Below are 14,321 nucleotides of genomic sequence, written 5' to 3' on the forward strand. Positions count from 1 at the left end.
CAGCACCAGACCAGGAGTAGAGAGAGAGAGAGAGAGAGAGAGAGAGAGAGAGAGAGAGAGAGAGAGAAGCTGAGCAAGAAGGAGAGAAGACAGAGGCCGGCCCGCCGGGGGAGAGTGGGATACCAGGAAGGATGCGGTCAATGCCGGCGTCTCCATTGCCGCTCCTGGCCCCCTCTACCTTCTACCTCTTCGTCATCTTCTTGCTGCCGCTGCTCTGCTGCCCGCTCGCGGCCAATGGAGGAGGGGCTCCGCCGCCCATGGCTTCCTCTCCGGCGGCTGCGGCCGCGTCCACGGCCGTCGGCGACCTCGCCTCCTCGAACGGCAGCGTCGCTGCGCCTCCGGCAGCCGCGGCGCCTGCTCCCTTTGGTAGGTCGGCAGCCAGCAGCGCAGCTGGATCAACGCTTTTCTTTTTTACCCCCGTGTTCATTGTCTTCTTGCAGCGTTGTTTTTTTGGGGTCCCTGATTCTTGCCCTGTGCTCTCGCATTTGCTCGCCTGTGGACGGCCTCTTGCCAAATTTCAAATTTGGGGAAACATTCTCTTGCCTGTTTCGTCCTTCTTTCAGAGATTTCAGTGCTGATTTGGTGGGGAAGCCATTTTGGTTCATTGGGAATGGTGGGGAAAAAGTGCATCTTATCTTGGGATCATTTGTCCCCAAACTTTGAGCAAAGGAATCTTTTCCGTGAATTTCAGTGCAAACTTAATCCGAGCGCACAGTTTTCTTCTTTCTTTTGGAATGGTTGGAAAAATTACTACCGCTGCTGCATTTTGTGCTCATAAAACTTGTCGAAATCTGAGGGGAAGCGACGCAAGGATCCTGCTAAGATCGTTGCATTAAATTCAATTAGAGCGTCGCTGTTTCTTTTGGACTTAATGGCAAAAGAAGGTTTGCCTTTGGGGTGCTCCAGTTTTTACTCTTCGAAAAGGTTGATCTTTGCAAACGCCCAACCAAACACCCCAAGTGCCTAACCACCATCCTCCATTTGCCTCCGTGTTGCAGTGCTCACAGTGGAAGCGGAGGAAACGCACCACCATTTGCGCAGGCAGATTATCATCGCCGTCGTCCTCGCCTCCATCGCCGGTGTGATGATCGTCCTCGCCGTGCTTTTTGCCTGCATCGCGTGGCGGCGATATCGCGGAGCTCCAGACGACTTCAAGGACACCCAAAGCACAGGTCTTGACACTCTTCTTGCTCTTAGTTGATTGGTTCTGATGTATCCAAGTAGTAAGTGAGTTAGCTACTGATGTGTTTGCATTTGTGCAGATACCCAAAGGATAGCATTGGTGCCAATCTTGAACAGGTTCAACTCATTCAAGGCTACTACCAAGAAGGGCCTTGTGGCGATGATGGAGTACGCGTCGCTGGAGGCGGCGACGGGCAATTTCAGTGAGAGCAATGTGCTCGGGGTCGGTGGATTCGGGTGTGTGTATAAGGCCAATTTTGATGGAGGGTTTGTCGCCGCGGTGAAGAGGCTGGGGTGCGAGGGACAGGAGTATGAGAAAGAATTTGAGGTGATGATTGTGTTCTACTGTACAATAGTTGTTTTCAAATTGTTGTGTCTTGCTGAAAATGTTTTAATTGTTGTTGATTTGGCAGAATGAGCTGGATTTGCTTCAGAGGATTCAGCATTCGAATATAGTGTCCCTTGTGGGCTTTTGCATTCATCAGGAGAACCGCTTCATTGTTTATGAGCTGATGGTGAATGGATCACTGGAAACACAACTTCATGGTAGTATACACTCCCATTAAATTATCTCGAGTTCCTTGTCTGAAAAAATGGAAATTATATTGAGCTGTGAAGTTGGATAGGTAAGAAGTATTGATAATATTTCTTAATCTGTGTGGTTGCATCTAGGACCATCACATGGATCAGCTCTAAGCTGGCACATTCGGATGAAGATTGCTCTGGATACAGCAAGGTACCCCATCTTGTGCTTTCCTTCATTCTTGTGATTAAGTGCATTATTTATATGGTTATGATTGGTTATCATAATATGCATCGGTAAACTACACTAACCAGGGGATTGGAGTATCTTCACGAACACTGCAACCCACCAATCATCCATAGGGATCTGAAGTCGTCTAACATACTTTTGGATTCAGATTTTAATGCAAAGGTATGACTGCTTATTTTAGTTCTGGTCAATTAAAATAGTATTATTGACCATAACTCATATCACTCAAAGGAAAAACAAAACAGTTCATTAATCCTCTGTTGGTGTGCAGATTTCAGATTTTGGCCTTGCAGTGACAAGTGGAAATCGCAGCAAAGGGAATCTGAAGCTTTCCGGTACTTTGGGCTATGTTGCCCCTGAGTACTTACTAGATGGTATGTTATGTCCTCTTTTTTCTTATTCCCCAGTCTGTGATTCTCTTTGTAGACTAAACCTTATTTACAAGGACGATGTTCTACTCTAATTACGTGTAACCGCACTGAAAATTCAGGGAAGTTGACTGAGAAGAGCGATGTATATGCATTTGGAGTAGTACTTCTTGAGCTTCTATTGGGAAGGAGGCCAGTTGAGAAGATGGCACCATCTCAGTGCCAGTCAATTGTTACATGGGTACACACTATTCTGATACGTGACATTTTGAAATTAGCTAGAATTGATCCAGTTAAACAGCGGGGAAATTCGCTAGAACACTTTAATTATTCACCGCCTGAATTCGGCAGATAAGTTCCATTCGCCTAATTCATTAGCATCTGACATATTTGGGTTTACATTCAGGCCATGCCCCAGCTAATTGACAGATCCAAGCTCCCTACCATAATCGACCCCGTGATCAGGGACACGATGGATCGGAAGCACTTGTACCAAGTACTACCCATCACTGAAATTACCTCATAATTGTTTCTTTATTTACATCTGTTGTCACAACTAACTAGTTATATGTATTTCGCTACCTTTCAGGTTGCTGCAGTGGCTGTGCTCTGCGTGCAGCCAGAACCAAGCTACAGGCCACTGATCACAGATGTCCTCCACTCTCTGATTCCCCTGGTGCCCATGGACCTTGGAGGGTCGCTGAGGATCAACCCGGAGTCGCCTTGCGGGGCACGAAACCAATCTCCGTGCTGAGAAATAAAAACGAGAGAGGTACAATCCGAATGTGGCGATTCAGTGGGCTCACACCGTCCAAATGGTTCAGATAGCCTGTGATGTTGAGTGCAGGTTATGGTTTCTTGCTCCAGTTGCCTTTCTTGGTGCTTGTCTGATGATGTGTTCCCCGACCTTGTGAGACCTACACATTACTTGTTGGTTGAGTTGATAGAGTTTCCGGGTTCGCAAAGAAGAGGACCACACATATGATCTTCCTCGCTGTATAAAGAGTTCATCTGTAATTTTCCCCCGTCCTTTTCTTTTTCTTTGGCTCTGAACACCGCTGTATAGATTCGAAGATTTTCATACAATGAAAGAAATACTTGCCCCAGTCAGCGTGCTGCATCTTGTTATCTGTAAAGTACCTAGTTTCTAATGCTTGCTTGATGCTTTGAGCTCGTTAAACTGTCTCGAGTTGGCGTTTGAAGAGTGAACCATGAGGTCAGTTGCGTGGCTCAGGGAGTTCCTTGTTACCCTTGTTCATACTCTTGTTTGTACTTTTGTATTGTAGTAACCTACTATGTATCAAATAACTTGCTAGAATTGCATACTGTACAAGTTGCAATATAAATGTTTCTTTTTTTCTTTCCAACGAGACCTGTCATCTCAGACAGAGATTTGTGAAGACTTCTTCTTTGGGTTGGCACTTAGCCACCGGATTAGACAAACCTTCATTGTTAATTAGGTGCGACGGCTGCTAGCGGTCCGCTTTCTGAACAGTATATATGACATGTACATGGACTCTGGAGAATCTTAGAAAGAGGTTTTCCTTAAGCAAGTGAATCTTACAAGGTTAGTTGAGCTGTGGGAAGCAGTGGCGGCAAGAGGAGACCCGATCATGTGCGCATTAGGTAGGAAATTAAGATCTTATCATACGGTTGCTTCGTCGTAGACTCATAGGCCGCACGAAAAAGCGCGCTGGGGGGTATGCATGTCTGATTATATATGGGGTAGATTCTCATTTGGAAGCTGGAGGGTCACACATTCATACTAGCTTTAGCAAGTAGCAGTGGAATAATGCAACAGTGTTGCTGTGTTCTTAAGCTGAATGTGTGAGGGGGCACTACAGTAGTCTCCTCAGGTCTTCCACTGGAATATACATTATCAATCACTCTAACCTGAAAGGTGAGTGGGTGAGTGAGTGGGGTTCATGCTAGGTTCCATAATGTTCCTGCTTTTATTAGTTTGACAGCTAATTTTTCTCTCGTGCTTTTCTCGCTTAAACCTGCATGAGAACAATGTGCTCGCGATAGATTGCGGTATTTTTTTTAAAATGTGATATTTCACTAATGGAAGGTACCATGCTTGCATACATGTGTCTGGTGTACACTTTTGTGGTAGTCGGGTGTTTAAAACAGATTGCACATTGAAAGAAGTCTTTGAAATGGTTGGGTGATCATTAGGTACCCCACTAGTACCTTTAGTTCAACATTTCTTTCTTCTTTTACTTCAACAACCTCAAGTGCCAAAAGCAAAGGGAAATGCTAGCTGCTTGGCTTGCTTAGCTGTAAGATGTGGAAATCATGCATGCTTAGTGTCTGAAGTTCAGCCAAGTACTTGCATTTGGTTGAGGGTTGCAAGCCTCAGTTACTAATTTTCTTTAATTTTATTGGTACTTGAGGGAGAGCAAGCTTTGTTCGGTTAGTGTAGGCATTTGCGTGCGTGACCAGCTTTCTTTGACGTCTTTGCATGGATCATCGTTGATGTCTCAAGAATCAAGCGGTGCAGGCAGTACAATGTTTTCCAGAGGTCAAATTTGTAAAGATTAGTTGGAACACCAGCATGGTAGTTCATACTATTGCACATCTGTTAAAAATGAATTGAAATAGGTCAGTCGTGATGACAATGTTGATCTTTAAGGGAAGGTGGTTTCAGAAGTAGAAAAATAGCGCAGGCTCTAGTTATGAATCTATTAAGTACTTATTGTTGTTGCAAAAAAACAAGAAAAATGTACTCCCTCGACTTTGTACTGAATCAACGACAATTAATATGGATCGAAGGGAGTAGTAACTTATAGGAAGTATCTTCTTCTTTTGCAGAAGAACAATAAAAAGGCAGCAACTTATAGGAAGTACTCCCTCTGTAAAGAAATATAAGAGCATTTAGATCACTACTTTATATTTCTTTACAGAGGGAGTATCTTTTTTTTTAAAGAAAACTTTGAGAAACAATCAAACTTTTTGATAACCTAAGAATGGTTCAGTGAGTTGATGACAACTAGACGTCCGTGGCAACAAAGATCCTAAAATAAACTTGTCATCTCTATTTTTTCTTTTGTATCTCCACATTCACAAAAGCCTCAAATGAAGAAACACTGGAAAGCCAAAACATCATAAACCCTTGCATGGTAGGTCGACAAACTAATGCACTCAACTTATTCGTCATGGCTTAAATCATTGAGACCCCGCCGTCAATGATATTGATTATTATCTTTCTTGCTTTCTTGCACCGGATTGACAACCCGAAAGCGAGGGAAATCGATGGAAAACAACGAGAAGTAGCCAGTGTTTTGCACCTTATCTTCTAAGTCATGCAACTATGACTTCTATATTTTTCCCGGGCAATCGGTTGGCCTTACTGATTAACTAACGCGAATACAACATACCAAACAAATTGAAACACACGTGGACAACAAAGATCATTGATAAAACTACATTTGAAGTCATCTCTAGCTCCACCTTCTGTATACTAACATTCCTCCAAAACTACGGTAAAAAATCACAGAAGACTAACACATGCAAAATGGACTAATGTCATAAGTTTCAAAGAGCCACTTAAGTCACCCACCCCAATAGGTGAGAACCTTAGGTCGGTGAATGTGTCGTGGCCAAGGAGACACCCGTCGCAAGTTGTAAGACATGACACCGAGCCACAAATTTGTCAGAAGTTCCGTAATAAAAGAACGAAACATGAGAACCAGTGGCAAAACACTACGAAACAAACGATGAGTCGTCAAATATATAACCAATGATAACCGCATTACGATGGGCTCTCCGATATCGACCACAACCATTACACCTGACTAGGACAAAACTGTGAGATTTTTTTTTGGGGGGAGAACTGTCTTTACCATTAAAACGTCGTCGCTCACGATACACTAGAAATTTTTAAACCACAATCAATACTCTAGCCTTATATCCAAGGTTCTCGTCTTTTGAAGCGAAGCGAGAACGGCTGCCGGAGATGGGAGGGGTAGATGAGCGGAAGGAGTCATTTCAGACTGTTATAGGTTTCTCTCACAGGAAGATTCTTTCGATTTTGATTTTTTTAGAAGATTCTTTTAATTTTGATTGGCCGAATATATTGCAATGATAAGGCCCACAAAAGTTGCTTAAGGTGTTACATGCCTCAATTTCTAGTCCAGTAAACCCATCTAAGCAACGCGAGACCTATATCTCGCATTAAGCGAGATAGAAGGTTCACTCGCTGAGGGTCTATAGTATTTGGGTCGGCCCGTTCGTGCACTCATAAAGGAAATAGAAAGTAGAAAGGATGCACGATGGAGATTCAAACCCAGGTTTTCAGGTTGATTGCAAGCGCTTCACTCCACTAGGCTAGCCTCGGCTTAGTAATAGAGTAGTAGGGCGCCACTACTTAGCTCGAAATGAGGCGGGTTTCCACAGTTTTTTTCTCCCTTTTTTCCAGGTTTTTTCTTTTTTGTTTTCACCTTTTTTTCTCTGTTTTCATTTTTTCTTTCATTTTTCGTTGTTTTCCTTTGGTTTTCTTTATTTTATTCTTGGTTTTCACTTGGGTTTCCCTTTTTTTTCTCTTTTTCCCTCGGTTTGTTTCTTTCTTTCTTGTTTCTCATCAGTTTTTTTGTTTTCTTTTTTGTTTCTTTGTTATTTTTCTTATTTCTTTTTTTTCTTATGTTTCTTTTGGTTTTCACTCTATAGTTTTTTGTATATGTCAAAAATAGTTGTCTACTACACGTTTAACATTTTTCCAATACAAATTTATCATTTTGAAGACATGACAACATTTTTTCTATACAAATTTTCATCATTTTTCAAACGCTAGATTAACATTTTTTAAATACAAAATTATTTTTTTGAACGCATGGTCAACATTTTTGCTATGCACACTTTTAATTTTTTTTCAGATTCTTGATTAATACTTTTCAAATGCAAGATTAACATTTTTTACCGCATGATCGACATTTTTTCTATACACATTTAACATTTTTAAATACTTATTCGACATTTTTTCAAATGCTTGATTAACATTTATATATATATTATAATTTTTTTTATTTTTTACATACATGGTCAACATTTTTCTATACATCTATAACATTTTTAAAATTTGTTAAAATACTTGTTCAACATTTTTTAAATGATTGATTAGTATTTTTTATACGTTATCATACAATTCAACATTTTTTTAATACGTGGTCAATAATTTTCTATACACATTTTACATTTTTTTTGTGCTTGATTAACATTTTTCAAACACTTGTTCAACATTTTTTCGAATGCTTTTAACATTTTGAAATATTTACTCAAATTGTTTCATACAATTTTTTTATATGTAATAAACATTTTCTCTATACACACTTAACATTTTTCAAATGTTTGGTCAACATTTTTTTTAAATGTTTTATCTAGATTGATTTTTGTAATATATGTATTTAGAATATTTGAAACTGTAAACAAATGTAAAAAAAGAAAGCAAAAAACAAAAATAGAAAACGTGAAAAAAACAAAAGACAAAACGAGGCTGAATGTTCGCGAGTGTCTGGGCGGGCCCAACTCGTGCCACGCTTCAGCAAGCAAACCGTGTAGGCCTCTATATCCCCCTAAAAAAAATAAAAATATATAATCTAGGCCTCTATATACCAAGTCTGGGCCGTAAATTAACTGCCTCAGACTCGCTCCGAGACTCTTGACTGACTACTGGGCCACTGCGCGAGACCCAATTACAGAGGACTCGCCGCTTTTCTTTTCGTCGCCGGATACACAACCGAAGCCGCCGCGCTCCGCCGCCTCCTCTCGCCTCTCCTCCGCCGTCGGTTGCATCCCTGCCGGCCATGTCGGTGAGTGCCCTCGGCAACCGGACCCTCCGACCTCCCTGCTTCCATCCCCATCACGTAAAACCCTAGCTCCTTTACCCGCTTCCCCCGTCTGATCCGCGCTGCCTCGCCCCCCTTCCGCAGATCTTCGAGTACAACGGGAGCGCCGTGGTGGCGATGGTGGGGAAGAACTGCTTCGCGATCGCCAGCGACCGGCGCCTGGGCGTGCAGCTGCAGACCGTCGCCACCGACTTCCAGAGGGTGTTCAAGATCCACGGCAAGCTGTACATCGGCCTCTCCGGCCTCGCCACGGACGTCCAGACGCTGTGGGTCTCCAATCCTCGATTTGCGTCTCTGTTTGCTTGGTTGATCTCCGCTGATTTGGTGGCTTCGTCGATTTAGGGTTTGACGTGTGTGCGGCGTCACGTGTGTGCAGGTACCAGCGGCTGGCGTTTAAGCACAAACTGTACCAGCTTCGGGAGGAGAGGGACATGAAGCCTGAGACCTTCGCCAGCCTTGTCTCCGCCCTCCTCTACGAGAAAAGGTGAGAAGCTTAAGTATCGGGACTCCTGGTAGTTTGATTTGGAGCATCGTGCAATTGTGGTCGGGTTAAGAGCAGAACATATGAACCAGCGCTGAACATGGGAAGTAAATTTAGACTTGCTGAATTGCATTGTGGCCACTGGTTGACTATGTGAAGTAGCGTTGGTGTGCCTTCTATTGTGTTAATCTCCACATAATTTGGGATAAAAAATTGATGATTGATGATATAGCTGGTGCTCCAATTCCAAATGTTACCTTCTGATGCATAGGTTAATATTTTGTGTAGACGCGTAGTTATGTTGATGTAATTGTGCAGTTCCTCTTCTTGTGGCAGTCTGTTTCAGAATCATATTTTTGATTAGCTGAAATGTGTAGGATGTTTGTGTAGATACAGTATAACTGTTTTTTCCTTCTATCCTTCTGTCTTCTTACCACCCCTTATATTTGCTGAACTATGGGGACAGCTAACGGAGTTATTTCATGATATTTAGGTTTGGGCCATACTTCTGCCAACCAATTATTGCTGGGCTAGGTGAAAAGGATCAGCCATTTATATGTACCATGGACTGCATTGGTGCCAAGTATGTATCATTCATCTTTCTGTGATCTCTTCCGTTACATGTGTTACAATGCTCTTCCTTCTCAAAAGTACAATTGATTTGAATACGGCTGTAGGCTATGTTTTATTCACATACTTCCAAGTATAGTACCTATCTCCCATGGGCATGCTTATAACAGTGAATTATCAGCTTTGGTTCAGTCAGAACCCTCGGATGTATTTAATCTTTGGTTAAGATTGCTTATTGTCAACTGTCATCCAAGTATGGGATTTATAGGGAGTGAATGGTGAACCACAAGGTTCAGAAAACACCAAACAAGGCAGGCATGAAAAACAATTAAGTAACTAAATATTAACCTATATAATATTAGTACGTATATGCTTTGGAAAGGTTATCTTGTTTTAGTGTTGCCCAGGAGCCATACAAAGTTGTATTGTTAATGTAGACAGTATGCTATGCTAATATACCGTTCCCATCTGTACTTTCCTGGAACCACAGACCGCAGTGAGCACACCATGGAAAGATGTATTGCATCATAAGAAGCAAGAGTATGAAGCAAAACCATGAAACTTGTGCAACAGAGTAATCAGACTAGCTAGCATTGGCCACCATAAGTTAATTAAAATGAGAAAATAAAGGAGAAGTCAAACAATGGTCAACAATCATAATAGAAAAGGACGAGGAATTATATTGTAAAGAATGATTTATAGGTATGAAGTGGTCATGCCACGCTCACCTACACCATACGGGCTAGTGTCATCTGTCTCTTCCTGCCCAGAATCATCGCCTCCTTCCACATCTTCCGGCCCAGAGTCATCATGTCTCTTGATACATGATGATGTTGATTCTTGTGAACCCTATACTGACTTCCTGTGCAGTTATTATATCTGTAGGAGTTAATCTGATCAGAAGTGGATCCTTTATGCAGGGAACTGGCAAAAGATTTTGTGGTTTCTGGTACTGCTTCGGAATCACTATATGGTGCTTGTGAGTCCATGTACAAACCAGACATGGTTCGTTTCCTTACTCGAGAGATGTACACGCTAATTTATTTTATGTAGTTCCTCATACAAAATGCTATGGTAATTTCCCTTATCTGGTTTTGTACTGTAAATATGACAATTCTTTTAATCATCTTTTTGGTAAAGGAACCCGAAGAACTATTTGAGACCATCTCACAAGCATTGCTGTCTTCTGTTGATCGCGATTGCTTAAGTGGTTGGGGAGGTTATGTTCTTATTGTGTAAGTTCCACGTATATCTCAAACTCTTACATAGTATACCAAGTATGCATGCGAGTGTGTGACCATCTCCGACTGACAATAATTTATTCATTATTAGGGCACTTTGCATGCAAAAGTTCATCTCTAAATTTGCTAATCCCAGGAAGATGTGTTATAATTTGGTATTTGAACTGAACATTAGATTTATTGAACCAACATGTGCTATTATTAGTACACCATATAAGAGTAGTAATTTGCGAAGTAGTGCCATACTAGATATCAGAGGAAGTTGCTTGCCCTCTATGCCTTTGAAGTCCTTCCTGATATTCTGATTCTCTATTTTCCTGGTTGCAGAACGCCCACTGAAGTTCAGGAGAGAGTGCTTAAGGGGAGAATGGACTGATTTCGCAACACCTGCAGTCCTAGTTCACATCTGAGATTGTTCAACCAAAAACCCGTGTGATCTACTCTTTCTGTGCTCAAGCACTTCTTTGTTCGACCCGACAACTTGGATTTTAACATGCCAGTGAAATCTGAAATTGAAATCATGTGTGCCTGTGCACTTCGTTCCAGAATTACAGCCTCCAGTCTGAGCAGGCTTTTGTTTTGCCTGTTGAAACTGGAGGCAACTATTGCACATGACATGTCTCTGATATAGTAGTTCGGCTTGTTTGGTTCGTGTACTATGCTTGTCACCCCACCCTTTGGGAGTTTGATAAATTTGATCAGCGAGGATCGTTTTACTTCTGAAATTGTGGTAAGATTGCTTTTATATAGGCTAGCCAAAGCACTGTGCCTATTCTGATGACCGATATTATGCATTTTGACTTGTGTTCTTGCAACACCTTGTATGGGAATGAAACATGCTCGGTCGTCTTTCCCTTTTTTGCATCACACCATCACACCATTGTCACTAGTTTACCATATCCTAATCCCATGTACCCATCACTTGCCTTATCTCCTCGAGATATACTCGTAGAAAATGAGATCTCCCACACGAACGGCGATCTCCGTTGCGTCAGCCGACCAGTGTTTTCGCCGGCGCGCCGGAAGCGAAGCACGTAAAGAAACCACTGCCTGCATGCATGTCAACTTAAGTGACTTTTGGAAAGATGGCATGTAGCAGCACGTCGCGGTCACCTGACATGTACAGCCATTCGCTCAAATCATACAATTGCCTGATCAATTCCTACAAGAATTTTTACACGGCACACAGAACACTTCTCCGTTCCCCGGTTGGTATCTTGCTTGCTCATGGGAGAGCGGGAGAAGGGAGGAGGAGAAGGCCGCCCAGCTGCAGGGCTCGTCGTCGGCAGCGGAGGGGAGGGATCTCTCCGGCCGGTTGAGCTCGACCTCATCGGCACGGTCGGTGCGGACTCACCTTTGCTGGTCGCACCGGCGACCCTGTCAGCGGAGGCCGAGCAGGAGCCGCGGCAGCTGTTCCGGTGCCACTACTGCCGGCGGGATTTCTACAGCTCGCAGGCGCTCGGCGGGCACCAGAACGCGCACAAGCGTGAGCGCACGCTCGCAAGGCGCCACGCCGGCGTGCCAGCGCCGCTCGGACAGCACGGTTACGCCTTCGCCATCCACGGCGGGCTCGGTGCGCCGGGGCCTGGCCAGCTTCCGAGCTGGTTCCGCGCATTCAACGTCCGGAGGACGGCGGTGGCGGCGTTCGGCGAGGACGAAGGCTGGCGACGGCGGAGTGACGAAAATGTTGGCCACTGTAGCGATGGAGATCAAGAGCTGCCGAACCTTGACTTGACGCTAAAGCTGTAATCGTAGTAGACCTTTGGTACTACGTGCCCATGGATTAAGTGCTTAGAGTATGTGTGTAAATAGTTTTGTTGCAAAAAAGATGCCATGTGATGAGAATAAGCAACACATAGTACTAGATAATAATTTTAGAACATTTGAGAGCTCTTGTGAATACACTGATATTTCCCCGCAAAAGAAAAGAATACACTGATATTTTTTTTGAGGGGAAGAATACACTGATATTGATGTGCGGAAAACTACAAATCTTAGCTTTGGAGTCGGTCCTCAAAGTCGGTTTCTGGTAACAGAAATTTTAGCCAACTAATTGGCGCACACATGATGGTCTTAGAGCATGCCCAATGGATGACTTATTGCTGCTCTGAAATGGTTTTAGGTTAGAAGAGAGAAGGTTTTTAGGCGCCGCGGCAGCAATGCTTTCCAACATGCCTAAAAATTGTTGCCCAATTTTTTTGGCCTTCTTCAATTATCAAACATTTTAAAGCATGTTCAACACAATTAATCCAAAACAAACAATATCAAGCTCATCTATAAACACAACATCTTCCATCACAATCCACTCCTATATCACAACAAAAAACAGAATAAATAATACCTCAAAGGCTTTTTGTCGAGGCTATTGTGATACACTGATATTTTCCTGCAAAAAAGAAGAGGAATAGAATGATATTGATGTGCGAAAAAACTATAAATCTTAGTTTCGGAGTCGGTCCTCAAAGTCAGTTTCTGGTGAAAGAAAGTTTTGCCAACTAATTAGTGCACACATGGTGGTCTTAGAGCATGTCCAACGGATGACGTATTGCTGCCCTAAAATGATTTTAGGGTAGGAGAGAGAAGGTTTTTAGGTGCCGCAACAACAATGCTTTTCCACATGATTAAAAATTATTGCCCAAATTATTTTGGCCTTCTTCAGTTATCAAACAGTTTGAAGCATGTTCAACACAATTAATCCAAAAACAAACAATACCAAACTCATCTACAAACACAACATCTTCCATCACAATCCACTCCTATATCACAACAAAAAACACAAAAAGTAATACCTCGAAGACTTTCTATCGAACACCTAACATGCACAGAGGGAACTGGATGTCAACCAGCGTAGCTTGAAGATTGTAAATAGTAGTTTTGTTGCTAAAAGGATGGCTTGCGAGAATATGCGACACAAACAACTACAAATGTGAGCTTTGGAAGCAGAAAACTATCGAAATCACTTATTATAGGGTACACATTGTAGAGGTCACTCTCATCTTCTATAGTGGTGACAAATGGTGCACCACATGTGCGTCACTTGTCGTAATAGAGAGTTTTGGTGGGAGGTAGCACTAAACACACCACTAAAAACAGCTTTCTCGCACCTTTTCTCCCACTCCACCAATAACAAGGTTCTAGTGGCTACTATCTGGCAATTTGACTTATTGACTAACCTAGGGATTCGTATTACTTCTGCTGCTTCTGGCGAGTTGGCTATTGTATTGTCTCTGATGTAGGAATTCCAACCTAGGGAGCAAGATGATGAGCAGTCTCTCACTCATGGGCCACCGTTCACGTCGAAGAACACATAAAACACCATCACTCCTACATCGACCGCAATCATGACTACATCTGGTCTTTTAGTGTTCCCATTAAGGCCAAGATCTTTGGTTGGCTGCTTTTCAGAGATAGAGTTAACTCGAAGGAAAACTTGAACCCCAAGCATATTGTAGACTCTCATGCATGCCCCAAATGCTATGCCCCATGCGAGGATGTTGCCCTCATTGCTCTACACTGCCCAGCCGCCGCTTAGGTGTGGATTCATTTGGGCATTCGGCACCCACCACTAGTAGGAAAAGGGGCTTTTACCCCGATTTGTAAGGGCCTTTTGTCCCGGTTTTCAAACCGGGACTAAAGGGTCGTTACTAAAGCCCTAACCCTTTAGTCCCGGTTCTTACACGAACCGGGACAGAAGGTCCTCCACGTGGCCGCTGCTGCCAGCCCAGGCAGGGGGGCCTTTGGTCCCGGTTGGTGCCACCAACCGGGACCAATAGGCAGGGCCTTTTGTCCCGGTTGGTGTCACCAACCGGGACCAATAGGCATCCACGCGTCAGCATTTCAGGGGCTGGGGTTTTTGTTTTTTTT

At 43.0% G+C, this 14,321-nt stretch overlaps 2 protein-coding genes across 2 annotated transcripts; both read left to right on the forward strand.

Annotated features, from left to right (window-relative positions):
* The first annotated feature begins 6 nt into the window (after positions 1-6).
* On the forward strand, positions 7-3,428 carry LOC123144038 (probable receptor-like protein kinase At1g80640). The gene is made up of 10 exons (XM_044563052.1): positions 7-366; positions 999-1,172; positions 1,263-1,510; positions 1,596-1,728; positions 1,855-1,918; positions 2,020-2,116; positions 2,226-2,328; positions 2,445-2,563; positions 2,729-2,818; positions 2,912-3,428. Exons 1-10 carry the CDS (start codon positions 132-134, stop codon positions 3,074-3,076), a joined length of 1,428 nt encoding a protein of 475 aa, XP_044418987.1. The 5' UTR covers positions 7-131; the 3' UTR covers positions 3,077-3,428.
* A 4,519-nt stretch (positions 3,429-7,947) lies between these two features.
* LOC123144039 (proteasome subunit beta type-3) lies at positions 7,948-11,177 on the forward strand. The gene is made up of 7 exons (XM_044563053.1): positions 7,948-8,129; positions 8,250-8,431; positions 8,542-8,649; positions 9,140-9,229; positions 10,137-10,221; positions 10,357-10,451; positions 10,785-11,177. Exons 1-7 carry the CDS (start codon positions 8,124-8,126, stop codon positions 10,831-10,833), a joined length of 615 nt encoding a protein of 204 aa, XP_044418988.1. The 5' UTR covers positions 7,948-8,123; the 3' UTR covers positions 10,834-11,177.
* The last annotated feature ends 3,144 nt before the right edge of the window (positions 11,178-14,321 follow it).

The sequence above is a fragment of the Triticum aestivum genome, chromosome 6D, assembly GCF_018294505.1.
Source record: "Triticum aestivum cultivar Chinese Spring chromosome 6D, IWGSC CS RefSeq v2.1, whole genome shotgun sequence".
In the NCBI taxonomy this organism is placed as follows: domain Eukaryota; kingdom Viridiplantae; phylum Streptophyta; class Magnoliopsida; order Poales; family Poaceae; genus Triticum; species Triticum aestivum.

Excerpts from the sequence above, each read along its gene's own strand:
- LOC123144038 (XM_044563052.1), top strand. The coding sequence starts at position 132 with ATGCGGTCAATGCCGGCGTCTCCATTGCCGCTCCTGGCCCCCTCTACC. Across the intron at positions 1,729-1,854 it reads ACTGGAAACACAACTTCATG|GACCATCACATGGATCAGCT; the intron begins GTAGTATACACT and ends GGTTGCATCTAG. Across the intron at positions 2,819-2,911 it reads ATCGGAAGCACTTGTACCAA|GTTGCTGCAGTGGCTGTGCT; the intron begins GTACTACCCATC and ends GCTACCTTTCAG.
- LOC123144039 (XM_044563053.1), top strand. Across the intron at positions 10,222-10,356 it reads CCATGTACAAACCAGACATG|GAACCCGAAGAACTATTTGA; the intron begins GTTCGTTTCCTT and ends TTTTTGGTAAAG. Across the intron at positions 10,452-10,784 it reads GGAGGTTATGTTCTTATTGT|AACGCCCACTGAAGTTCAGG; the intron begins GTAAGTTCCACG and ends TCCTGGTTGCAG.